At 46.9% G+C, this 26,888-nt stretch overlaps 1 protein-coding gene across 1 annotated transcript in view; it reads right to left on the reverse strand.

The window, feature by feature from the left end:
• The window catches only part of pcdh7b (protocadherin 7b), a 97,879-nt gene that overhangs the window by 37,534 nt on the left and 33,457 nt on the right, over positions 1–26,888 (reverse strand). The window contains 2 exon segments of the mRNA XM_084003651.1: positions 13,605–13,694; positions 13,696–13,824. Coding sequence (XP_083859777.1) covers positions 13,605–13,694; positions 13,696–13,824 — 219 coding nt within the window.

Genomic DNA, 26,888 nt, shown 5'->3' on the forward strand with positions numbered 1-26,888 from the left:
CACACACACACACACACACACACACACACACACACACACACATCACGCTCCAAAATCCAAACGCTGGTGACACTGAGTGGGTTGTGAGCATTTGCCTTTTGCCTGATTTGAAGCAACTAGGTGTAGATGATCCCCGCTGCGGGGGGGACACATCCCTCCGTGGCCTCGTTTTTCACGACAACGCGAACCAACGATTTCCCGCCGGCAATGGTGCATTTCACTTTTTTCGGCCTATAGCGACACCAGACGCACCGCGGTTTAACTTCCTGTTTTCATCAAACGGCACGCACAGATCGGCCCAACGTTAGAGGGTGTCGAGTTTCACAAACGCAACATATAGGAAGCGCATTTTAGCAATCGATTTAAGTATTTTATCCCCAGCAGCTCAATAGAATGAGGCTTTGTTTATCACGCATATGTGGAAATTCTTTGTTTCTCATTATTCTTCTTTTTTTTTTTGCACTATTCACATCATCACCACTTCAGATTAAACTGAATCAATCTCCAGAATGAGTGTGAGGACACACACACACACACAAACATTAATCACAAGCAATGGGAAGACTGCTCGGGTTGTGTAACACCTTGAACAGTCTCCGCTCTCCCACATTCCCTCTCTCTCTCTTCTCATCACCTCCGCCAGAGGATAAACTCTTTGGCTTGCAGGTTTTCTATCAAAGCACCAAACCATAAAAAAAAAGCAGCATGCTCTCTTTATTCTTGCGGTCTTTCTGCAAATAAAAAATATACACTGCATTCGTTCTCACCACGCTGCAGCCAGCTCTTACGTTTGCCTCATAAAAGCCCCCCCCCCCAAAAAAAATCTCTTTGTCCTCATGCAGAGTTCAGCCAAAGAACATGAGTGTCGACAGCTATGGTCTTTTTAAGAGGAGAGGGGGGGATTACCGCTGTATGTACTGAGGTGGATTAAGACTTTGGCGCTAATGAAAGGTCCTGACAGGAGCCTTTTCGGAATTGGTCAGCAAGTCTTAAGCCCAGATAATGCCTTTAAGACCAAAATGAAATCACCAAAAAGCATGGGTAGTAATAATCATAATAACACAGAGGAGGGAGGGGGGGGGAGAAAAAAAGAGCAAACAATCAAAAAAAATATGTCTGCAAAGTGCAATTTTCACTCTGAAACCATCTGTTCCCGCTGCCTATAATCTGTGGTTGCTTTTGATTAAGATTAAGCGTCGCTCAAGCCCCTCATGAGCTGTTCAAGAAGTGCAGCCTCTATTTATTTTTTTTTAATAAAGATGAGTGATTTGAATGGTGATTTGGGGGAGTCCTGGAACAAGGTGAGGTGTGTGTGTTTATATATGTGTGGGTGTGTGTGTGTGTGTGTGTGTGTGCGTCCTTGCTCCGTCTGCAATCGCTCAGGGATTAAAATGATTTATGCTGGCCTGGCGTGACTTCAGATTCACAACGTGTGGGGTGATGGAACCATCATTCATCTTTCTCTCTCTCTTGCTTCTTTCTTTTTCACTGTCAGTAAAAATCATCAAAGACTTCATTCCCTTAAGTGTAGATTCTTATTAAACTTCGTACCATGCCTGCTAGTGAGCCAACTGTTGATATTCTACTAACATAAATCCAACATCTTTTTTTTCCCCTGGAAAACATAGCGTGCTGCATGTTAGCACCTATTTCACCGACAACCGATTTCAACCAATAATACCAAGGCATCAATCAATCTGCAAACATGGCTTTGCACAGATGAACATTTTCAACAAGCCAATCAAATTCCCCCCAACGTTAAGTCCCGCCTCCTATCCGGTCTCACTCAGAAAATACGTCACAGTGGAATGCTGAAGCAGGACGTGCTTTAGGGTGTGGCTACATTGTGATTGACAGGTCACTTCTATGGCGTTGTCCGGACGATCGAGGCTTCAAAACCATAGTTCACAAACCAACGGGTGACATCACGGTGATGCCGTCCCAGTTTGATGTACAGTCTATGACACAAACCCCCCGAAAACAGTGGAATTCCCTTTTATTGTTAAAGGAACATCTGTACGAGGTTAGAGAAACACGTAAGTGTGTGTTTGTGTGTGTGACAGTCCTGATATGAGGCAACTGCCCAAAGAGCAGTTGGAGAACGGGTTCATCATAACGGCTCTAACTGGATAATGACTGCAACTTGTTTCCCAGTGCAGTGTGTGAACCCAATCTGTCACTTCCAGAAGATTTTCCAAATCCGAGCCGTACATTGTGCGTGGGCGGACGGGCTAAACCGCGTTTCTTCTCTGCATCCCACAGCCTTCCTTTTGTACACGCGGCAAAGAATACAGTAGCCTGGTGCAACCGAAAAAAAAAAAAGTGTTCATTTGTAAACCGTTCCAAACAACATGTATTTCACATGAGGTTTTCACTTCACACCTACAGCACAAAAGAGTTTCGTCTATGTATGCGAGCTCTTGATTCGTCGGAGGTAAGCTTCTTCCCCAGTCGCATCCGACAATCAAACAAATGCATTTTTACGAGTTGCAGGCGATACAATGTGCGCCGCGGCTGCCAAGAGCTGATTTCCAGGCATTCGCTTAAAGAGAGAGAGGGAGAGATGGCTGCGTGTTTGTGTGCGTGGTTTTTTTCCGGCTTGGGCATTGTGAGCGGCCTCGCGGGCACCTCATCTGGATTAGAAAGCTCTGTGTTGTCAGGCCATCGGTGAGCGGGGGCGTCTTTGTCGTCATGGCGGTCTCTTCCGTCTTCGCTTTTCCTTTCTCTCTGTCCTCCCGCCTGATAAAAGTTGAAGGGCTTTTTGATGCTGAGACAGTGTGTAAAAAAAAAAAAAAAAAAGGAAATCAAAGAGAAAATATACGAGGAAGACTTGTGAAGCAGAAGGCTCAAGTTACCGTTCAACAATGCTTTGGTTCTCTGTTGACTATTGGTCATTAGTGAGTTTTCTATCTTTCCTCCGTACTTAAATCTAATCATGTGTGGAGCCGCTCCCACAACCTCTTCTGAAGTGGCGGCCCGAGGGCAACTTTGCACCGCAGACAAGATAAATGCTATTGTTTTAGCCTTCGAGGTAGCCATTAGTCTGCAGGCGGGACCGCAAACAAAAGCGGCCCGGAAACAGACAAAGAGTCACACGCTTGGCTGCAATTGCACAGAGAACAGGTGTGCCCCCATTGCTATTTGTTCAAAGGGTTAATCCTTTTTTTTTTAAACCCCGGGGGGAAAAAACACAACTCACCTGGCTTTCCCCTCATCAAATCCCCATTCACCTCCCATTGTTTGTTTCGGTGTCGCGTTACTTCCGATTGTATCGGCTTGTATGTTTTGGCTCTCGCGTGTTTTTCCCTATTGTGGTTTGAATGGAAGCTTTTGACGGCCACTTTGGCGTTTCCCCATCCGTCACAGGAAGTGGTGCTTATCACGACACGACTGAGCCGGAGCTTTGTGACGCGCTCGCTGCTGTTTCGTAAGGCTTGAAAAGGCTTTGGGAACCGGCGCCCAAAGGCGAGGAGCATTACTTTGCTCGTTGTTTCGTGACCTTGGGGTGAAAAAACACACACACGCACACACGTCTTAGCCTTCGCGACCAGGTGCATTGAAATTACAAACACTGGGAGGGGAGCGCCGTGGCGATGATGGAGCGAGACCCGGGTGAAATTTATCATGGGGCTCAAGATGATGCTGCATTTCAATTAGTGGGCGCCGATGCATATTCATCGCGGCGTGGTGGCCCCACAACTAATTCCTGAGCTGTCGGCAGGTTGTTTTATTCCCAAAGCAACTTCAAATCCTCGCATTCCAAGATAAGAGACAGGGTGATAGAGGGGACGAAAGAGGGAGGGCTGGTGTATTTATGAATGAGAGAGAAATAGACGAGTGTTTTCTTGTGACGGGAAAGAAGAAAAGAAACATCAAGATACACTGAGGTTTTTCCTTTTGTGTGGCTTTTACGCAAGTGCTTTATAGGAATGAACTGTTCACATTGTGAGCGATGAGAGACGGCACAATAGAGAAAACGCTACAGCCCTCGAATGGGTCAACAATGCATATGAATGCGGCGTCTCACTCCCAAGAGAGGACAAGGGTGTTTGACTGGAACTATCGGCCTTCACAAAACATGTATGGGGCCAGTGCTGACCATTATGTGAATTTTTTGCCCTTGCAGTTTCCAGGGAAACCGGTTCGATGGACTAAATTGACAAGCCATTTTTGAGAAGTCTCTCGGGGATAAAAAAAAAAAGGCAGTATTTTGCAAAAAGAAAACGCTCTGTGGCGGTTACAAAACATGACCCTCTGTTTTTTTTAGACACCTTAGAGAACTGCTTTTTTTTTAAGAGAAATATAATGAGTATCCTTTTTTTGCACCCTGATACAGAAAAAAATCGAACTAATAAAACTAGTAATTGTGTCCTAGGAGCACCTTGCCTTGGGGGGAAAAAAATGCCAAAAGGAAGTAAGATGAGACAAAACAATGAAATGAGCCGAGAGGAAGCGAGGATATTTTACCTCCAGGTGGATCGTGTGCAAGCATGCGTGCATACAGCTGCATAAGGAGGTTGTTTGTGTGTGTTTCAAAGCATTCTGTATCTTTTTGTATGGAGAGGAATGTTAGGAAACCCAACGCCAATCGGAGACCTCTAACACGGCTCAGCCACCGGGCGGCCCAGAGAGCCACCTTCCATATCCCACGTTAGCCTTTCATTTCCGCCCTTCCTCCTCCCATATGAGACGCATTAGTCCTCAAAGAGAGAGAAAAGATGAGAGTGAGGAGCGGGAGGAAAACCCCCTTCTTCCATTGTTACACGCTTTCATCTATTTTTATAAGGGCGAAGGAGCGGGGTGGAGGAGGGGATGGAGGGGAGTAAAAATAAGTTCTGGTGGGCCACGGACCGCTCGTTTTGGTTGCACCGCTGAGATGGTGATGCATCTCCCTTTTCACACACATGTGAAAAGCATGTGCACGGCTTTATTACACACACATGCTCGAACACACACACGTTTTCTCCAGCACTCGGTATCGATCCACAGCGGTTTCTGGAAAGCACTTGAAGCCAAGCAGTGTATGAACACTTAATTCATGATTTATAGATTGGAGAAAACTTAGGAACGACATATATCCTTCATGAAGCATCTGCTGCTGAGAATAAATGATTGATAATGCAGTATAGCATCATGGGTTATATGATGATGCAACAATAAGTGTACAAATTTATGGGTAGGTTTAAAACATGAAGACGGGTTGAACTTTCACGCCGGAAAAACGTCTAACTCAAGGTCCACTTACTGTATTTCTTCCCGATTGAATTGGACTGGAATTGGAAAACAAGACAATCTGACGCCATCAAGTTGCGCTCCGTGTTGATGTTTTTTAATTAAATGTAACAACGGACTACTTTGTGATTGACATGTGATGTCTGGGAGTTGTCTGTGTTTTCAATTAACAACTTGAAAGAGTTATTTGTAACGTTGTGTCACCAGATTACAGCGTGTCACATCATCATTCATCACCTGTCTTATATCAATACTAAATAAAGTGACGCTTGCAGTAATGATTACTATTATTGCTATATTCACCAATTGAGTGCTATGAGGACTTTGACCACTTTGGAATACATGAATGTGTATCCTGTAATGCAGCGACGTCTCACAGACTATCTTAATCTACTGTAAATCCCGCGTAGCCCTGGCAACGCGCCACAACCATCCCCTCATCCTGAAACACACACACTGATGATTATTAGCTTTCCACATAATGCCTGCAGCAAGCGAGCGCTCTGTCTGTCTGCAGTTCTACAGCGTTTAGCTGCGTCTTTGAGTCATCAAACCACCCTGATTAAAGATGAACACGATGTCAAATTCCTAAATAATGCGACCTAATTGGGATCAATTAGTGGCATCAGCCGACTCTGCTGGCAGGGCGAGGAGTTTCCTCACAAAATCCCTTCCCAGAAGGAATGCCAGTTCGCAGCCATGCCTGCTGGAGCTTCAGCACCACAAGCTGTTCTGTAAATACGCTCACGTGGGTGAACCCAGTCGGGGATGGCAACAAAAAAAAACTAAAGTGCTGCAAAAACCCAAAAGTTTGGAGATGTTTAGTATTGTTTTTTTGCTAGTTTAAACATGTGTTGGGGACAAAGTTGTGGGCGGCCCAGGAAAATAAATCATAATGTGAAGTATCGGAAGTCAAAGGTTAAGCTGCTGGCGGGCCGTGTGTGAGATAAACAGAGGAAGGGCGAGAACATGCATGTAGCTCATGAACGCAACACGGCCATATAAATGTATGTACAATTCCTAGTGTCACTGCTTCACAGAAGGGAAAGAACATCTCCTCCCAATTGTTTTGGGCTAAAACATCCCTAAAATGAAGTCACATTCATGTTCATTGGCTGTAACCAGGTTACATCTGGTTCCAGTTCCTGTTTTTAGTCGTTTCCCGGAATGATTTGTAATCGCATAAATGTGGCGTATTTCATAATCGCCATGGCATTCCTTGTGCCTGAAATAAAATTGCCGGCAAGTTTTTCATCAAAGAAAGTGTTGTGTGTGTTGGGGGGGGGGAATGCATTTTTATGTTTGTGTAGTACGTTAGGGCAAACGCATGAATGAATGCATGAGCGGGTGGCGGCCTAAGGAATGTGTGAACACCTGAATGTGTTTTTCTGCATTCTGTTCGTCCGTGCTTTTTTTTTTTTTAACAAATTCCCCGAAGTGCGAAAAGAAAAAAAAAAAAAAATGAATGCCTTCATTCTTTCTCAGTGTTGCTCTCAGATACGCTCCTGGTGTGAAGTCGGCACTCTAACATATGTGCATACATATGTATCGTCGTCCCTTGCAGTGGTCTTCTTTAGATGCTCAGCCCAGATTCCATGATCAGAAAACACACGTATAAATAAACAAACAGGCAGCGGGTACGATTATTGGCATCGCCTGCAGGCCCGTCCTCTCCCGATGCGCAAAAAGGGACCTCACACTGGGAAAGACATGGCGCCCGCTGTGTCCCCAGTGCTGCACACCTGATGTTCCTTCTGCGCCACCTGTTCACCTCGTCTACGAGCATGCTCGGAATCCCAACCGGTTATTTGGACAAAAGGGAGGAAGGTTGGGGAAGGAGGGAAGGAGGGAAAACAAGCAGAAGACAGAGTGCCGGGGAGGAAGGGGGAGGGAGAGATCGTGGCGGGGTTGGAGGCTTTGGCTGGGTGCCCTCGGAGGTGTTTGATTGTCTTCATTGAAGACCGCCTCACCAAACGCTACACCTGACACACACACACCTGAGCCGAGGAGTGATGATGTGGGGAGAGAGGTGGCGGGGAAAGAGAGCATTCAAAATGAACAGCTGTCAGAGAAAGTGATTTTATTCCAAACATAACAAACGCCCGTGCCATTTGGAGACGAGCCAAATTGCCAGTTGCCGCTTCGTCGCGCCTAAAAAAGCCACAAAATGCACACGGCCGCGTGTATGACTGTAGGGCCCTCATTGAAAACACAGTCATGTCTCTGCAGTCTCATGAAAAGCCCACCCTGCTCCCCCGTCTCCCTTCTCCTCATGTGGGACTTCATCAGCTGGGGCGTCCAGCTCCCAGAAGAAAACGCAGAAATACCACGGCATGATTTTGTCGCACGTATTCCCTCCGAAACAACACGGGCGCCTCATTGGAGTGGGGCTTTTATAGCAAGTGCTTGACAGCAACACCTCTACAACATGTCCGCTGCCATCCCGTGTGAAGGAACGGCTCATGTTCTCCTCATAGATATAAAGCCGGTGTGTTTTTTCCTCTCTCAGACCGAGTGCTTCTGTGTATCATTGTTTGTAAGCCCGCTGAATGGCTTTTTTAATCTCTGTCAGGAGTGGGTGTCAGCCTGCACAGAAACGCTGCAGCCACAATTCCATTATCCGGACTCGGACCGCCAGAATACGAGTGTGTCTGCACGCCACGTATGGTTCTTTACAGCATTGGGTATTTTTTGGAGACACTGCAGAGAGCGTAATAAAAGCAGTCTTCAACTATCTCCTCCCGTTCCTCCAGATTAATACTAAAGTTGATATAAAGGGTCAGTTCATCCAAATTACCAAAGATTTGTCCCTGAAAATTCTGCCTCCACTGAAATACGTTGGGACATTTTCAAATGAATGGATTTATCAGTAAATAATTTGTAAGGCATTTTAAAATGAAGAAGTGTTGAAGACATTTTCATCTTTTCTACCTGGTTAATTATCTTGCGAGCCCTCAGATGTATTTTCTTACCCTCTGGAGGACCTGTGAGGGCTCAAATAATCACAACAAAATGTTTTTTGGGGACCTTTTCTTTGGTACAAAGCTACAATAACTGTTTACATCCAATTGGCAAAATTAAATGAAAAAGAAATTAGGTGCATTTCCATCAAGTCAGAAGTTGGACGTACAGGCAACACTTTACGAATGGCTGTAATAATAATAATAATAAGTTGATGTTGCAAACAAAACAAGTCGCCTTAGCTGATCTATGAGAGAACAATAAAAAGAGGTCTTCAAGAATTTGCCTCAATTGGGCAAATGGTTCCTTTTTCTTTTCAAACAGCTGATGGGTCATGTGACCTACATGTTCACTGCAACTGCGTTTTCACATCCCATTTCGTACCTTTTTTTACGCAACTGAGGAATTCCATCGCTTTTCTAGTACACGAATGGAAGCACAGCTACTGTGTGTTATCCAAAATAACCTGGACATTGTTTCTTCAAAGAGATGCAGAATGCATTGTGGTTGTGGCGCTGGGGTATGATTCGATACCTGCCTGCTCCGACTGAGCAGTGATCAATCATCTCTCTCTCTCTCTCTCTCAAGCGCCACTCCCTGCTGGCAACTTCTCCAACCATGTAACTCCATCCCCCTCCATCCCTCCTGCCTTTTTCTTTTTGCTTTCATGAAATTCCCCTCCTTCCTCTGGTCTCTTTCCAACCTTCCCTCCTTCGATCCGTTTCTGGGCCTCATGCAACGTGTTACTCATTTGCTTTGCGTAGCCACGCTTCCCCCTCAATGATTTCTCTCGCAGCGTCTCGCCGGGCCTTCTTGTTTTTTCTGTCTCCCTTTGCTGTCTCCTTGCCTGAGGATATCAGGGAGAAATAAGGGGCCGTGGGGGTAAGGGACAGATCCAAATGAAGACACACACTCGCTACAAAAATCTCGCCACAAAGTTTACCCAACTGTACCTTGTGACCTTGCGGAGGATGCTTTGGGTATTTTGTTTTTTTTACCACACAGCCTTCCACACACAAGTTGAGGGAAATCAGACCTAAGACCAGTGCTTCTGCCGCGCTGCTCTTGAAATATGAATAGTTTTAATTAAGCAAACTCACTTTGCCATCTGGCCCCTACAATCCAGCTCGCCTAATGAACAGAGTTGCACACAAACACACACACACACGCACATTTTTAACCAGGCTAAGCAGCATTCCAGTGGGCAAAGGTTTGGAAATGGAGGGGAGCAACAACAATGAAGTGATCTAGTGAGGTGCTTCACAGAGCCGGAAAATGATGCAGTGCCTCGTTGTGCTGAATGAAGTGTGTGTGTGTGTGTTTGTCTTTTATGTGGCTGAGCATGTGTGTTCATCTCTCTGTATTAAAGTGTGTATTTCAGCCTGTCTGTCTGCGTTAGCGACGGCTCAGACGGTGTCTGTGGTCGACTACTTCCCAACAGCTGCCGTGACGTGCCACTTGTCTGTCCGACTCCATCGGGCCAGCTAGCCGACGCTAAATGACGATGTTTGTAAACCAACGGTGGTACCCTGAGATTTCTCAGCGGGAGAGACAGGGAGAAAGCCTGGCGTGTGTGTGTGTGTGTGTGTGTTAGGGGTGTCTGGCATCCAAAGCACAGAAACGTGGGAGGCATGCTAACGTTAGCAGCCGGTAGGACATGCTATTACTCTCTTAGAGGCTGCAAGACATTTGCACTATTCATCCGTCTTAGCAGCGCAAATGAAATCAGGCGTCAGCCCCCGTGAGATGGACTCAGCGATGAAGTGGCGACTAAAAAGTTGAGTGAACTCATATATAACCTCTTGTCGGTGATCATTAAGAAAAAAGGCTGCAGAAATAGTTCTTTTTTTACAGCAAGTTTTCCCCCTTAAATGTCGACACAGACTCGCATCCACCCACCATATGATGATTCGTGCTGGGAGTACTTTGCACACCTAAGACACCCGGTTCATTATGAAAGGGCAAAGGTCGAGGCATGCATTTTGAGCTAAACAAAAACATTTAAATCCACCCCCTCCCCCGGGTGATGCGGAGCTCAACAACAGACGATCAGTCTTTGACCTCTCCATAAAGATGTACATCTGGTCCGACATCCGCAACAACCCCAATTGAATGTTTGACTCCAAACACTCAACGTTTATGAATATCTGATGAGCGCTGGGCTGAGCTTATGAATAAGTGAGGGGCCCAGCTGTGCATCAAAAAAAGATCAAGCCTTCACGAGATGTACCGAATGGCGTAGCTGGAGCAACATAAGGAGCTACGCGTCCACTCGAGATTTACGGCACAATTGTTTTTCTCGCTCCGAAGAACTACAAATTGAATTATTTTGTGCGCTGTTCATCCGAACAAACGCGAGAAACGCCTGTAAAGATGCAGCCGAATTCTCCGAGGTTCCTCCGCGGCTTTTGACTGCCTCTCACTCTGCTGGAAGAAGAAACTACAGAGGCGGATCGGGTCAAAAATGGCTTCGCATTCCCGCGTTGACCCCCAGCACTCCCTGTTTTGAGACGGCTCTGGAAGAATCTCGTCTTGGATGGAGAGGTTATTTTTTTTCTTACCCCACGGAAAGAAGTCAACCAATAGAAAATAATAAAGTTTGAAACCCAACCTTGATGAAGGATGTGAGCGAAAAAGAAAAGACGATCCCTCGGCACATCTGGGGAGGAAAGGAGGGATGAGGAGTGCAGAGGAGGCGAAGAGTGGAAAACAAACTAAACTCGTTGTTAGCACGGATGCCCGCGTGCGTGTGTGTGTGTGTGCATTCATGTGTGTGAGACAGAAGAGCAGCTGCAGTGGAGGACGATTGTTCCTGCACATTGTGCAAGCATCGATCCGCAGCAAGTAAGTTGGAGCACGGAAGCCCCCCCCCAAAAAAAAGGCAGGCGTTTGTCTGAGTTCGACCCCCAGAATTCAAGGTTTTCATGGTCTGGAACTGGCTCCAATTTCATCTGCATTTTTTTTAGCCTTTCCCTACTTCTTTCAATGGCCGTCACATTACACATGTAAATGCTTACAATTACCTGTCGCTAATGACGCTTGTGCCGATGCCGTGGCGAGCCATCTCCCCGTTCCCTCGTTACTCCCCTTGTTTCCTAAAAGGGCTAAGGTTCCATATAAAGCAGCGTTGATGGTGTCATTGTGTGTGTGTGTGTGTGTGTGTGTGTGTGTGTGTGTGTTCTGGCTACAACACAAGGGGGAGCACTAATGACTGTAGTTAGCATCCCTCAAGAGGGCCAAGCACTTTGCCAATATTTGCCCTAACCTTAGATGATTGCATTTACTTTACACTTAGGTATTTAGCTCAAGCCCTCACCCGTGGTGACCTAGCATAAGTGTGCAAGTGAGGGGGGGCTCGGCATCTTCCTCAAGGACACTTTAACAGGAAGCTGCTTCTTTTTTTTCTTTTTTTTTTGAATGACAGGACCAAAACCAATTAGAGTCTCTCGGAGTTAAAGGCCACCATGCTCCCTACCTAACTGCGAGACTACGAGAACAAACCGGAGGAGCTCATTTGTGCGAATGCGCCGCCGAGGTTGCTTTTGAGATTCGAAACAATATGTTGAGTGAAAAAAGGCCAAAAATTCACGCGCTTGCACCCCGCCGCCTTCCCATCAGCGCGAACCGGTTGAGTTGATCTTGCTAAAGATAGCGAGCGGCAGAGGAGCACGTCCTTTCTCTCGCATGGAGACTGATTCATGAGTTGACCTTGACTGTGTTCCTCCAGCAAATCTCCTCTAAAGCTCCAGTTTACTTTACAACAGCAGCCTCTGAAATCGTGTAAAAAAGGGAGGATTAACGCCATATTCCCACTGAGCTGAAAGCAAATGATGGAGGGGTTGAATTAACACATATTCTGAGTCAATATTTGATGAAACGTGGGATTTGTTTCACTATACATTCTGTTCTTTCCCCCTAAAGTTGGATTTGATTGACAGGCTGATCACACTTTTCTTCTAAGTGGGTTTTTCTTCTAATTTCTTCCCCGTCCTATTACTTTAAACCGAGACCAAATTGAAATGAGCCTTTTAATTGGGTCTAATTCGGCCAGTGATTCGGTGCCTATTGTCTGAAAAGGGAGATTTTAAGTATCCACGAGGTAGCCCTATCAGCTCGCATTAAAGCGCTTCAAATCCCTCTTAATCTGCATTAAGGCCCAAAAATGTGAGGCAGCTCACCGCGGGCACCTGTGTAACTGCCTGTTTGATGTGCACGTCCGTCTGCTCGTGTCTGACTTTCTACCTGCTGTCTGGGGGTCACCGCAAACCCCCGTAACTCTACATTTAACCCGCCTTTGAGGACGCCCGGGCTTCGCCTTGTGGGTACAGTGTGACGTTACACTGATCCGAGATAAGTTAAGATGTCATCTCCAAAACAACTCTATGAAAAATAAAAAAAGAGACAGGATGTGAATCTTTACGCCATTTGAATATCCTTATCCTAAGCTGCAGCGGGGGGAAGCCTCTGCACTTAGGCTTAGCACTCTCAAGACAGCTCCTCCTTGTTAAGCATCGCCTCAGCCTCCTACACTATGAATGGGACCATTACCCCCCTACATGTCTCGCTGCACACCCAGATACACACACTCACACACATTTTTTCAGTCTTGGTAGGGAACCAGCTCAGGCTAGCTGGGAGAAGGTTATGCAGTACTGTACCCAGGGACTGCCTTTACAATAGGCTCCTTTTCCTCGGCTCCCACTCACTCTCTCTAGACTGCAGTCTTTTTTGCATCGCAACCTCCGGAATATCAGCTCTGATCCCAATTGTAGAAAAATAAAACTCCTTCGCAAGGGGCCGCGAGCCAGCGCTCATTGCAAATCAGAACAGCAGCGCGGCTTCTAAACAATTCAAGTCTGATCCCCCCCCCGTTGCTATTCCTCCGTTACTTCTTATACATAAACTATCCTCCGTCGAGTCGAAACCGTCGGATGGAATTTGGCGGGAATTGCGAACGAAAAAAGGGGGGAAAGACGGCCTGGGAGAAAAAAGGTGTTGATCTTAAAGAATACGTCTGTTACATAGATTCCCCCGTGTAGCGCCTTTGATCAAATAAGCCGGCTGTCTCTGAACCAGCGGCGCAGGTTTTAGAGTAAATCCCACACCTCATCTTCACATGTTGTACATTTGTGGAAGGAGGCTTTAGCTTTTAATAAAAAAAAAAAGGTTGCAACCGCGTCTACATCGCAACCTTCGACACCACACCGCACCTGAACTAACCACAAACCCTTCAAGCCAAAGAACACCTAAATCTACTTGATACTTAAAAAAAAACCTCACATGTTTTGGATGTTTCTGACTACGGTCAGGCGTGCGACTGTGCGTGAATACTCTAGGCAGTATGTGCGTGTGTGTTTTCCCTGTATCTTTTAACGCTTGCTTAATCTCCTTTTTTTAGTGTTTGCCCCTACCATTTTCCATGTGCTCTGCCTCACCGACACTGCCATCCGGCGTTGTCCTCTCGTAGCTGTCCTCGGGCAGGGGAAGGGCGCCCAGCCGGGGGCCTGACGAACTCTTGCTGCTGGGCGTCTCCGACTCGTCCAGGCCGCTGTCGTAGCAGCTCTGCAGCGATCCCTGCTGGTGAGGGTCCTGGGGCTGGCTCACCACCGAGAAGGTCACTCGGCGAAACGGCTACAAGAGAAACCAAACGGCCGGGGGTCACTATTAAAGGGACTGCTTTACTTTTTTTCTTTTTATTAATTGTTCGACGACAGCTAAGGGAAGTCGGATCGCCTGGATTTTAGAAAAGGAATTTGGGGTCAGTATGGCAGAGAAATAGGTTGGGAGGGGAAAAAAGGGGGCGAAGGGGGATGCTTTAAGTGGAGGAGACGTAGAAGTGCGCTAGCTAGGTTTTTAAGGACACAATTATTAGAAGCAACATAAATCTCCTGTGACGTTACCTCCCCGACCCCCAAACATAAGACACACAATCTAATCTGCTCTATCACCACAGCCAACAAAAACCTTTTATCACCACAAACAAGGTCACGCCTTTCTCTCACCCTGAGAACTATCAATGGGAAGACAGGGGCGGAACGGGGGAAATGGAGGTACAAAGGGAGTCTTTCACGGGGCCCCCGCTCGAAGCTCAGGGGACCGAGACGACATGGCAACTGGCTACAACCTGTGTGTGTGTGTGTGTGTGTGTGTGTGTGTGTGTGTGTGTTTGTGTGTGTTAAATACGGCTACAGACGAGAGAAAGCGCCTCATTCACTTGTTTATTTGGCCACTAAAAAAAAAAGAGGACAATGAGAACAAGCGCTCCTGGCCCTGCAGGAGGTCTGATTCCACTCGCACAAAGACGAAGTGCACACAAACGGGGACACCTACTCGACTGCGTGCCCACAAACACACACACTCACACACACAGACACATACACACACTGCTAGATGAGACGTGGGTTCACGCTGCCAATAAGTTTAGCCCGCTCATTATTGAACAGTGTCCAGAGTTAAGCAGTAACAGAGCATGTCATTAAAGCGGCAGGCTTCTCAGTCCCTTTTCACCCTCCCTCCCCCGCTACACCTCTCAATCCCTGTCGTACAAAGGTAATGGTGGATGGGGGGGGGGGGGATGAAAGAGGGAGAATGAGCATGAGGCGAGGAATGAAAGATCCAACTCGGTCATTACCAAAATAAATGGCGTAACAAATGGCAAATGCCATTCATTAATTAGACACAAACACAGCCGGAGCTTGTTGCTTCTCCTCCAGCCTCTTGCTGGACCTCATCACTTCCCCCCCTCCCCTTCTCCCTCTATCCTCCTATTAAATGGGACCTTACTCAAACATTTTCTCTTTCTCCCCGATCTCCTTTCATTTGTCCTCGGATTGAACCGAAATCTGTTCTCTGCCGCTACGTCTTTACATTTTTACATCTATCCATTTCCCCCCCATTTTTTTTGATCATACGATCTGAGAAGCAGATGCCAAAACATCAGGTCGAGAAATTCGGTATGCACGCGCGTCTGCGTCTTTGAGAAAGAGAGCGACAAACGAAGCGACGTTCCCAGCTCGCGTTTGACAGGTCATCACGGGAAGGTGAACCTCTTTGTTATTTTGTCATCTTGAGACACTTACTGTAAGCACCTCTGAGTCCCTGCCAGGCACATACCGTGAAAGATTGTCTTTTTGATAATGATATTTCCCACAAGCCACTGGGAAGGAGAAAAAAAAATGGGCTTCCTTTAGCTGTGTGGAGATTTGCATTTATTTATATATTTCCACCCGGCAATTTTTTCTCTCTCTCTGGCTGACTAGCACAGCAATCTTGGCAATAAATCATGTTTCCATGTAATTACAATCAACACTCAACAAATGAATTGGTATAAATATTCATGCAAATTTCACTTGGATAGTCAAACATTTGTCGCATAATTAAAACCGGGGCACAGAAGGAGAACGGCTTTCTATAAGTGTAATAACACTTGAAAAGATGCTAAGATATTGAACAGTGTTTTATCATGTTTGTGTTTTCTCCAAAACGCTTTTTTGGTGTGAGGTGTGTGTTAACAAATCTGACGGTTTGCGTGTGGTCTGGAAAAAAAAACATTTCTGGATCAGATTTAGTGGAGTGCCACACTCCTTGGGAAAACGCGTTGTTTTCTAATGATACAAATTAAACGACTGTCGTCTAATGAATTGCTGGCGAGACCGTTGCAAAGAAAAGCAACACTCGAGCGGGCGCGCACCGAGGGAAAATTGAGTTTGGTAGTGAGAGAGAGAAAAGAAGCTGACCGGGGAAAGAAGAAAAAAAAAAGTTAAATGAACAAATAGATTTTATTCACCTGAATTTCCCTTATTTTCACTGGAGGGAGAGAGAGAGAGAAAAAAAAGCTAATTTGTTTGCAGACCAGAAATGGAGTTCACGCAGAGATCGCCGGAGGCGTCGGATTAGAATCTGCAGCAAACCGCCGTCTGCACAGCGACCTTCGCTCCCTTCATTCTGTGTCTTTTAAATAAATGAATAAAATAAAAAGTGATTCTTTCTTAGTCATTTTTCTCTTTATATTTGTGTGTGTGTGTCTAGGTGTGTCTCAGAAGTGGCCGGGGGAAGAAAAGTGAATTGTCCAACAAGCTGATGCGAAATCGCGTATGGCTTTATGGTTGTCAAAAGCCGACGCTCTCTTTCAAGTATTCAGCGGTGAATAACACAATTTTTAGGCTACGGCTAAACCGTAGAGAAAAATGAGCTAAATGATCTGCCACGCACACACACATAATTGGGTTTCATGGCTGGCATTTCGCTGCCCCGGAGGTCCATCTAGTTTTTACCTTGCAAGGAGTAAAAGCAGGCCGTGGGTGTTAGAGTGGAAGCGTCCCCCCCAGCAGTCTGTCTGTCCATGCTGTCATATGACACGGTGCTGACCCCGTCTCACCAGATAATGGTCATTTTCCAAACCCGGTGAGTTTGTTAAGCCTGACTGAGTACATGCACTTTGATGGCGCCCCTCTACCTCCTACGCTGACCTCCTGCCCTCACGGTCCACTCGGCTGCCAATCAGTCTTGGACTTCACATACACAAACACACGGAAATGTCATGACCCCAGTCCCATTTAATGTTAAAGCAGAGCCCCATTAATTCTAAAAAAAAGAAAAAGAAATATAGTTTGTTGACTGCCTGTTGTGTGATGGGTCATTTTAAAGTCTTGAAACATACAAAATAACCAAAAAATCTAAAGTAATTAGCTCAACCCCATGCAGTGTCCTGCCAGAGAGTGGCCAAAGCTTTTAAATGTATGGCTTTCATTACGAGTTAGCGCTAGTTTGCTTTATCTTTACCAGATGCGGGGACTTCTTTTTTTTTTCGGCCCTCTGTCGGGGCGGCGCCTGTGATTGAAAGCCAGCTGTGACAGCCACGGGTGATTGAACAAACCCGAACAATGCAAACAAGCCACAGGTTTGCTGGGAGCACTGGCCCGCCGCTTGGCCCGGCCTATTTCCTGGACGGCAAAGGGAAAACACATGGGGCTGCCTGACACGAACGTAGCCGGAGCCAATAAAAACAGGACCGTGCCACTCGTGTCAATAGTGTGTGACCTCTTGGATTTGAGTCTCATTTCCCACCCCCGCCTTTCAAACTAAATGTTGAGCCGCTGTCAGCAGCGTTGTTGTTTGAGCCTTCATTACTCCTTTATCACCCGGGAAACCTTGAATGGGTAGCACACTGTTTGGAAGGTAGAGCGCTTGGCCTTTGCACGTAAACTCAGATTTGTTCAGATCAATTCTTCAGTTGAACACATTCATTTAGAAGCTTTAATGTTAAGTGCTCCTACTTGACTGCACTGTTAAAAGTTCATCCAATCTGCCACTGCCACTCATTAAAGCCCACGTGCTGGAGTTCACGCTGGCGACTGTGTTTATGCTCCGCTGCCACTCCTCATCCGCCGAGGAAGCGTTTTTTGAACCCGATCTCCCTGGATGTCTGGATTTATAATTAAACCCACCTTCACCAGAGCCTCTGGGTGGAGCGAAGGATAATAGAACGGTGTAGGTAGGTCTGCTTGGAAAAACACAGTGTGTGTGTAATTTCAGCTGTAAATACCTTTTGGCGGATCGCAGTGACCCACTACCGTGAACCACAGGAAGTAATTGTGGCTGGGCAGGACCTGGGGCACGGGGAGCAAACATAAACTGCAGGGCTAGTGTCTTATTGCAGTCAACCAAGAGAGAGATTTTTTTTGGGGGGGGGATACAGAGAGGAGGGTATGAGTAAGTGAGATGGAGCAACAGATAAGGAGGCAAGTTGGTTCAAACGCAGCGAGAGAAGGGGAGTGACATATGAGTACAGCCGTGATTGCCAAAAGTGCCAGTCTGTAATTAAGACGCCGCTTTTCATTTTTAATGGGCCACCAGGCAGGAACATGTGATACGCCACCTGAGATGCGACGAAAGTGCCAAATAGCCACGGCACACCAAACAACATACTGGAATCTTCAATTACCTCAACCCCAATCGTGGCCACCTGCTTTGCAAAGGTGAAGCTTCCTGTAATTCCAGTACTTTGGAAATTAAAAAAAAAAGAAGATGAGATACACTGATTCCGAAGAGACGAATGACCTCAAGGTGAACTGTCTGACTGGCAAGGAATTGGAATGTGATCAGGGCGGATTAAGGTTCTGTTTGGGTGCCACACAGTTGGACTTAATTGGCGTGCTGAGCTTAGCTAAGCTAAGCATGGGCCGGTGCTGCCAGGCAGAGGCCAACTGTGGATCGCCTCTCAGGTGTGTTTGTAACAAAGGCGGATCTCAAAAAGGGTTTCTGTCAGGGCCGAGTAAGTTGTGGGAATTCTGGCCGGAGTCTTTTGGCTGCAGCTTTGTTAGTGCAACCGCCTGCCCCGTCTCAGGTATCATGTTCTAGCCTGGCTGAGCCCTGTCAAGCTCCAGTGCTCCTCTTCACCTCCCCCCCCTCCTCCCCATCTTTTTCAAGCTCCACTCCCCCACACACATTCCTCCCAGGTCACTCAGGATGATGCGGAGAAACTGAAGTGACATTTCCAAAGAACACCCAAGAGTCCACGAGGAAAATGGAGGGAACCACAAAAAAAAAGGAAAAAAACACACACAAAGCTGAGGTAAAAGAGGCTCTCGCGAGTTCAGTGTTGGACTTTTCCGACACTCTCTTCCGAGCCAACAAAGATGCAACGAGTGCTTCCCAGCCCCCCTCCCCTCCCTCTTCCTTTTTGTCTATCCTGCTAAAAACAAGTTCTTCTTTTACATCCTTTCACCATGTCAAGGGCATCCAGCTTCCTGTTCCTCACCTTAAGTGTGACTACAATAATGGGTTCGAGCATAATACGACATTATGATGATGGATTCGTATGCCAGCCTTTCATTTAAAATCATGTCGCGGGGAGCTGTGAGGCCATGCAATTCACATGGGTCCAAAAGCTTGGTAATAAAAGAAAGATTCTAACACGACTTCAAAACCCATTTGTTATAGGAGGTGCATTTACCTCACATGGGCAACACAGCACACAGCCTCGTTAAGATTTGATGATGCTATTAGCACTCTCTTGTTGATCTTTGAAACCATGAGTGTTTTTATTTTTTTTTAGCCGTCCCTTTTTTTACGATCTGACTGCACACCGCCCAATCGAATGTCCTTCACCGCTCGTCCACTGGTGTTCTCTCTGGAGTCTTTACTGACCTTTTATTGCACCCCTTTGGCAGAAGAAATAGCTGTATAAATATATGTTCTCTAGTAAGAAAAGACTATTCAATAAACACAAAAAGGCTGCAGAAAACTCAAAACACAAACTCTCCCCGATGCTTCAGACTATTGTATGTTGGGGGTCGTGCCATAAAACGTTGCTAGGCATAAAAAAGTCCTCAGAAAGAACTCTGCAGGGATGCATTCTTAGTCTCAGAGCTTGTGCCTTGGGAACAACTTTGGATTGAGAAAAAGAAAGTGGGGAATTGGAAGTGGGGGGTGAAAAAAAAGATGGAAAGAAGTAAGGGAAATAAATTATAAGGAAAAGAGAAATTGGGTGATCCTTCCATCCCCAGCTTCATTTCTTCCTTCATCCACGTCCCCTTTTTAGTCTTTTTCTTTTCCCAGTTCGTTTGGAATGCCTTTGGAAGAGTGCCACTGCTAGCTCTCTGCTATTAGCATGCACCCCATGTGTACAGCGGGAGAGACCGGCAGAAAGAAAAAGAAGATCACACATGGTTACTTTCTTAAAGTCTGGGCTAAACTTTTAATTGCTCTTCAAGTGGCGGATTAGGCCATTGGTGTAACAGAGATACTATTCAGGGGGGGTGGGGGATGTGTTTGAAGATCTTCAGTAGCTTAGCCCAACCCCTGACCGGCTCTGAATGGCAAAGGAGAATTTCTTTTCTTTTTTTGGTTGATGCCAAGGGGGGGTTGGAGATGGGATGTTGAGTGGCAGTGGATTAGCTTCAAGCTGACAAATAACACCCCTTTTGTGGGATTCTGCTGCTTTTCTGCTGGGCTGCCGGAACACCATCACAGCGAGACCGGTGTCACATAGCTGGTAGCTAAGGAGGACATTAACAAAAAAAAAAAAAAACATGAAGGCCTCATTCATAACGGGGGACTTGGCGTTGTAGAGCAATGGGTTCATGATGTGGTACATGTCTTTTGCGGATTTCCACAGCAACGTCCACGTCTGTCAGAGGCGAATTATGTTACATCCTCTCATTATGAATGGATGGGGGCCTTCTCAAGCAAAACCCTGACCCCGGGTGTTGCTTACATTCAGTCCGCCTGCAGAAAATCTCGTGTTTCCTACTTTGTCTAATTCGGCCCTTGTTAACGCCGACATCACAACGGTGTGCCAATCCCACCCTTCCTCAGGCGCACAAGTGCCTCTTGTCTATCTTGAGTGAAAGTGTATGTGTGTGTGTGTGTGTGTGTCAAGTCTTTGGCATTGTCATGCCATTTCACATGTCAACCTGCCATCAGCTCAGGTTCCCAGTTGTGGCTCAGCATGGGAGGGGGTTGTCGGCGTCACGATCCATCACGGTGGTGGCAGCGCATGCATCTGACCAACGGCCTACTACTGTCAGTTTTGTGACGGGGGCCCGGGGCCGCCGCTAACGTTAGCTTGTTGTGACACGGGTCTGGGTGTCAGCAGAAAGCATGACACGGCATCAGCGAAGCAAAAGGCGGCCAAATGCCAGAGATGAGCACTCGCTGCCACGGATATGAGAAGAAAAAAAACGCGGCTCACTTGTTTTGCTACCTGTCCTCGAAGAGCGCAGATGGGGGAGGGGATTAAGAAGCCTTCAAAATGCTATAACTTAAAGAATGTCAACGCATTGAAGTTGCAAAAAAGAGGCATTGATAGGATCTACTGGGAGAGACAGATTTGTGGCGAGAAGGACAAAGAAAGAAAGGGGCCGAGATAAGGGAGGGAGAAAGAGACAGGGAGAGATAATGATTCTTTATTTACCATCCTGAGTCACTGATGACAGATAGCCTGCATTTAGGGGATCAGGGCTGCCAACCAGGCAAGAGAGAGAGAGAGAGAGAGAGAGAGAGAGAGAGAGACAGAGGGAGGTTAGAGAGCATATCCAGCTCATCCACTAATGAGGCCTTCTATTTGAATACGACCATGCGGGTGCGTATCAGTCTAGTGGGCTATGTAGTGCGTCCTCATGTCATTTTTAGAGTCACCCACACCTCATCTCATCAGCATAGCACCACCAGGTGGTGCACCTTTGCCATCGGCCAATCTGATCACATCGCCCAAACACGCCGTCATTATAGTTCCCGTCAGCCACCTGTTGCCGACAACAGGAGCATTGGACAATTATGAAAACAATTATTACAAATGAGTAATTAAGTCTTAACGTCAGGACGGATAAACTGACGGGAAGGATGGGGGGAAAAGCCGAAGGCGAGTGAGGGAAGGAATGATTAAAGAGCAGCGGGAGAGGAAGGGATCTGAGAGAGACATGCTCCACTCTGCCGGTGCAACATGAGGATTATGAGGAATGGTACGGCTTTGCACACATACCCCCACACTTATCAACCCTCGAAACTTGGCATTGCTCCCCCCCCCCCTCCGCATTTCTCCCCGTCATGTTCCTCATCCCTCCATCCTCATTCATCATCTCAACTGAGCCCCTTATCTCCCAACTTTCCTCCAGCCTCCGTCACTCTCGCCCCACTCCCTCCCCTCACCTCCGCTATCTCCTGCTCGAGATCGCGCAAGGTCAAACCTCGCTCGACGTTTGATGGATGAAAATGGAATTAAGATGAAAGCATACTTTCAGATAATGAAGATATGCGGCGGGAGATTAGGGGGAAGCTGGGGGAAGGCTGCACGAGGTGCCTGACCAAATTAATATTTAAATTTATGTGTGTTTGGCTCGGGCCCAGACAATCCCCATGTGTTATTTTCACCAGGGGGGCCAAAGTGTAAAACATAACACAAATTTTAATAGCGTTTGGGGTGTCTTTTTCTTTTTCCACTGACTGTGTTAATTTTGTCTGACATGGCAATTCGAACCGAGGGATTGCGTAGGTACCACTTGCATACCGTGCGCCCATTCAGATATTTGCATCGACTTTGAAAGGCACACGATGTACATCTTACAATCCAGCCTTCCCCTTCTCGGCGGTTCTAACGGATCATCGTCGTGTGCTACGGCAGATAGGCGAAAGGGATAAGGCCCCTGTGCCTCAGAAGGCATCAAAGACAGACAGCCTATCAAGGCCCCGTATCGCTGTCTGATGACGGCGATACGAACACTAATCCGCATGTAAAATAGTCCTCTCCTCCTCCAAGGCACTTCTTCGAGTGCACTTAGCTAACAACGTCTCCCCCCCCTCCGATTCCTCTTCCTCATTCTCGCTTTTCTCTTTGACACTATTCCCAGTGAACCGAAGAAAAAAAAAGAGATAAGATCCACAACGTGCTCTTAAGGTCTCATTTTCGGCTCCAGCCCCATTAGATGTCATTACTCAGCTGTTGACTGGGCAGCCATTTTGGGGGGCAAGCTAATGGGAAATTTGATAATGGCGTCGGGTTGTTTTTTTTTTTTTTTTGGTCCCCACTGTCACGAGAGCTCTTCCGGCACTCTCGCTTGCCGTGGCACTTTGTTTACGGGGGCACAGGAGTGTCGAGAAACACAATTAACGCTGCAGCTTGTTTGTTCCCTCTGGTATTTCTGCCCAGTAAGTCAAAAATAATAATAATAATAAGAACAACATCGGAGGAGGAGTACAAAAGAAAGTCATGCGTAGTTTAATTCACCGCTGTTTTTGTCCTCTCTGAACTGCAAGCTGTTCCCCCTTATTAAATAAGAAAAGGAGGGGGGGATGGTCAGGTTACATGGCATTGCCAACAATGAAGCTCTTTGTTAAGCTTTTTTTTTTCTACTTTTAATCAAAGGCTACAGAGGTCAAACAGGCATGATGACTGAGCACCTGTGCTCTCCGGTGAGCTCTCTACCAGAGTACCAGCACATTTGTGCTATCAATCCTCACTGTAAATGTGTGTGTAGTTGTGTGTGTGTGTGTGTGTGTGTTCACCTATCACCTTACCAGCAGCTGGTATCCTGGGAATAAAAAGAACCGTCAGAGAGATGGCCAGCGGAGGCAGAAGACGAAGGGGGAGTGGTGCGTGGGTGATAGAGGCGGCAGTGTGCAGGGTTAGCAGATGGAACGGATCCTGTGTCTCGTTGAAATCCCCCCCCCCCCCCCCCCCCTTCCTCACGGTGCAGGTGAAAGCACCTGACTGTATGCATGACCCCACCTCCTCCTCCCCCTCTTTGCACTTTTAATCAAGCGAAGGACAGAAAATGAGAGGACTGGGCGCATTAAGGGGGGGAGAAAATAATGGATGCTATTGAAGTAACTGAAGCTAGCGTGGAGAACACACACACACACACACACACACACACACACACACACACACACACACAGTCTGTAGTGACAGCAACCTGTTCTGCTCACTGACCATGGAGGAACCGGTGGTGATGGTGGTGTGTGTTTGGCGGAGGGGGTGACAATGACTCCGAGATGATTATTGATTCAAAGTGACGGATCATAGTGACGAGTGGTGACAGCGGCACATGCGGCATCATCAAGGGTCCACGAAGCCGGATCGATACGGGAGGCACGAACGTCGGGTTAGCGATACACGTGTGTGTGAAAAGGGTTTTCCCTGCATCCTTGTGGATTTTCAGGGGTTAACAGCGCCTCACCTCTCTCTTTCACTTCCTCTATCTCCCTCCCTCTGTCACTCAACCGCAGACAGAACCGCCTCATAAAAAGCAACCCGACATCATAACTCAAGGCCGGATTCGAGGCCGTCGCATAAAAAGACAAAACATCCTTTTAATTTGAGCTCGTATTACATTGCCATTTCTTCCCCTCTTTGATCCGAGTACAATACCCAGGAAGGGCCGTCTCCAAACCCCCGTGCCTAGCTCCTGCCGAACCGGTTTTTCCCGCCACAATCATCGCTTCATGAAACAGAAAAACAAACAGCACAGTGGCCCCATCGCACTAATGATGGCCCTCACCAGGCTAGTTTAACCCCATGTGTAAATTGAGAAGGTAAGAGGTTACGGGAGGCTGCAAGCAGCTCTGGCAACAATAATCTCTCAAAAGAAGGAGGGAAAAGAAAAGTAGACGCTTGGCCCACATTCCCCTGCTAACGAGAAAATCGGGCGTGTTTTATTTATCTGTGGTACAGACCGCATTATTATGAATTTGGGGCATTGGAAGAGAAGTTATTTAGAATGCTACAGTGTCTGTTATCCCCCCGTGTATTTACTCTGCTCTCCCTCCCGCCCCGTCACTGCGCCTCTGCTCCTCTTCTTCGGCCAGAACGAAAAGCAGGTCAGGCGTAAATGACAACTCAATGAGCTAAGTAGAATACACCCATCGTCGTGGCAACACACCGCCACGGTGAGGTGAAATGTGCAATCCCGTCTTTTGAATATTATCCCAGGTGTTTAAAAATTGTTGGCGTCGTTTCGTGAGCACCCAAGGGAGCGGGTTTGAAGAGCCTTGGGCATTAAGTTGGCTGTCCCCTTTCCCAAGATGCATCTGCCGAGTCGTGTTAGTATTTCAGGGGGTTGTTTTAATGGCGCTGGAACATCTGAGGATGCTCAAACACACACACACACATGCGTGTAGACAGCAAATATGTGTTTCTTCCTTCAGTACATGCTCCTACGTAACAATGTTGATGGTGTTTTTGCAGCGGAGTCATTGCGTGTTTTCCCTTCCCCCGCCTGTAACCGACATGCGCCTGGTACCAGCCCATCCAGATGTGATCATCACCATTAGTGTTTGTTTTTTCAGCGCCGAACAACTTTTCATTTCTCACCCATCTGTCAGGAATATTACCTGCCGAGTCATCCATCACACTCAATCCACTCCCTAATTCTCGCGTCTCCTCGTTCCCGCTTATCTCCGCGCCACGGAGCCGCCGCCGCGGCGCAACGCTAACAAGGTAGAGAAAGACAAATTGCTTGTTGGGTCGTAAAATCCGCGGATAAGGTGAGCGGCGTGTTTCACATTACGGGTTTTGGCCCATGTTCTGCCTTGCCGAGGAACTTCCTTCACACTCACATGCCTAAGCACACACGTGAGCAAAAGGCGCCCTGTCATCCCTCGCTCTCTCCGGTAATGAGTTCCATTTCATTCCCACATTCCTCCACGCGACCTTATCGCTCACCCTCGTGTTGAGTTGCAATGCCACCAGCTCCTTCAGTCTCTCTCTCTCTCTCTCTCTCTCTCTCTATATATATATATATATATATATATATATTCAGTGCTGCTGATCTCCGTCGAGCCCCGCAATCTAGTTAATATTTCATCAAGTGGGGAATTTCACATCTGTAGGTCACATTCTGGGCCTTGGCAATTAGAAACTCAAACAGCGACCTAGCTCGCTTCTTTAATTCTCCTTCTTCTTCTCCTTTTTTTCTTCTTCTTCTCCTCGCCCTTTCTACACACCCCCACTTTTTTCTTTTTTTTTTGTCAAAGGGAATTAACAAGTTGAAATTAATTTGAGCCCTTGCTGAAGTCCTTATAACGCAATCGCCATGAGTGGCCGAGATCAGGCGGAGGGGGGAGGGAGGGCTGGTGGCGGTTGATGATAGAGATAGAGAGTGAGGGAGGCAGAGATGGCGAGGAGACCACCCGAATCCGCATGAATAAAACAACGTTCCGGGGTTTTTTAAAGTTGCTGCGCGGCTAAATGAGAAGTGACCACAGTCATTTGCCGGGTACAGATTCTCTTTGGTCTCGGACAAATCCCTCGTTTTAGAAAAAACACGCACATGATATCGCCATGACGACAGCTAATTACACAGTTTATAACCAGTTTGTGTGATTTTGGAGAATGAAATAATTCACTGTGCAGAGATAAGCGTGTGTTTGTTCGTTTCTCCTAATGAACTTGCGAGTAGTTTCCCTTTTCTTTTTCTTTTTTTTTCCTTTTGTTTGTGTTGTAATTACATGTGCGCTCACTAAAGGACATCTGTGCAGGCGCATTAAGTGTGTGTATTGTGGATCTTAAGTGCACGCTGGAATCTGCGGGTTTACCCTAGATACAGTATCCGAACTGGATTAACAATGCCTCATTCATTGCAAGATCTTTGATTAACCTCGCTTATATCTCATGGCATTAGGCTTAACAATGGGATGCCCTGGCCTGAGCGTGTTCACGTTGTGGGATCACGCCGGAACAAGACGGTGTCAGTGGTGAATGGAAATGTGAATGAGGGGGAGGAGGGCTGGGGCTCGTCGCTCGGCATTTGTTGTCTAATTCAAATGTAGGACGCGATAAGAGATGTGATCAATGAGCCATTTATACCCACTGCTAGGAAGTGAACGCAGCTTGGCTTCTGGAATGGATTTAAAAAGATCACCGGGGCCTTTATCTGCTTAATGCTGAGTTTACATCAACACGGTGGACTCATCATGCTTTTATAGACCGCTTAACGCAAAAACAACCTCCTCATTTCAGGCCTGTTTAATGCTTCAGACGGGGAGGGTCAGGAGTGCACCCGCGTTGCCGACTTGGGACCAGTGATTACTAGCAGCGACCAGTCGGAGCCGCGACCCACAATGCACTCTAATACGTGACCTTTTGACATTTCTGTTCTTCTCGCCTGCTTAGACATAATACGTATTGATCTATTGTTGGGGGGGTGAGGGAGTGTGGTGGAAGGAGCGAAAAAGAGACATGGATGGAATCAATGTTC

Source organism: Eutrigla gurnardus (assembly GCF_963514095.1).
Source record: "Eutrigla gurnardus genome assembly, chromosome: 23".
Lineage (NCBI taxonomy): Eukaryota > Metazoa > Chordata > Actinopteri > Perciformes > Triglidae > Eutrigla > Eutrigla gurnardus.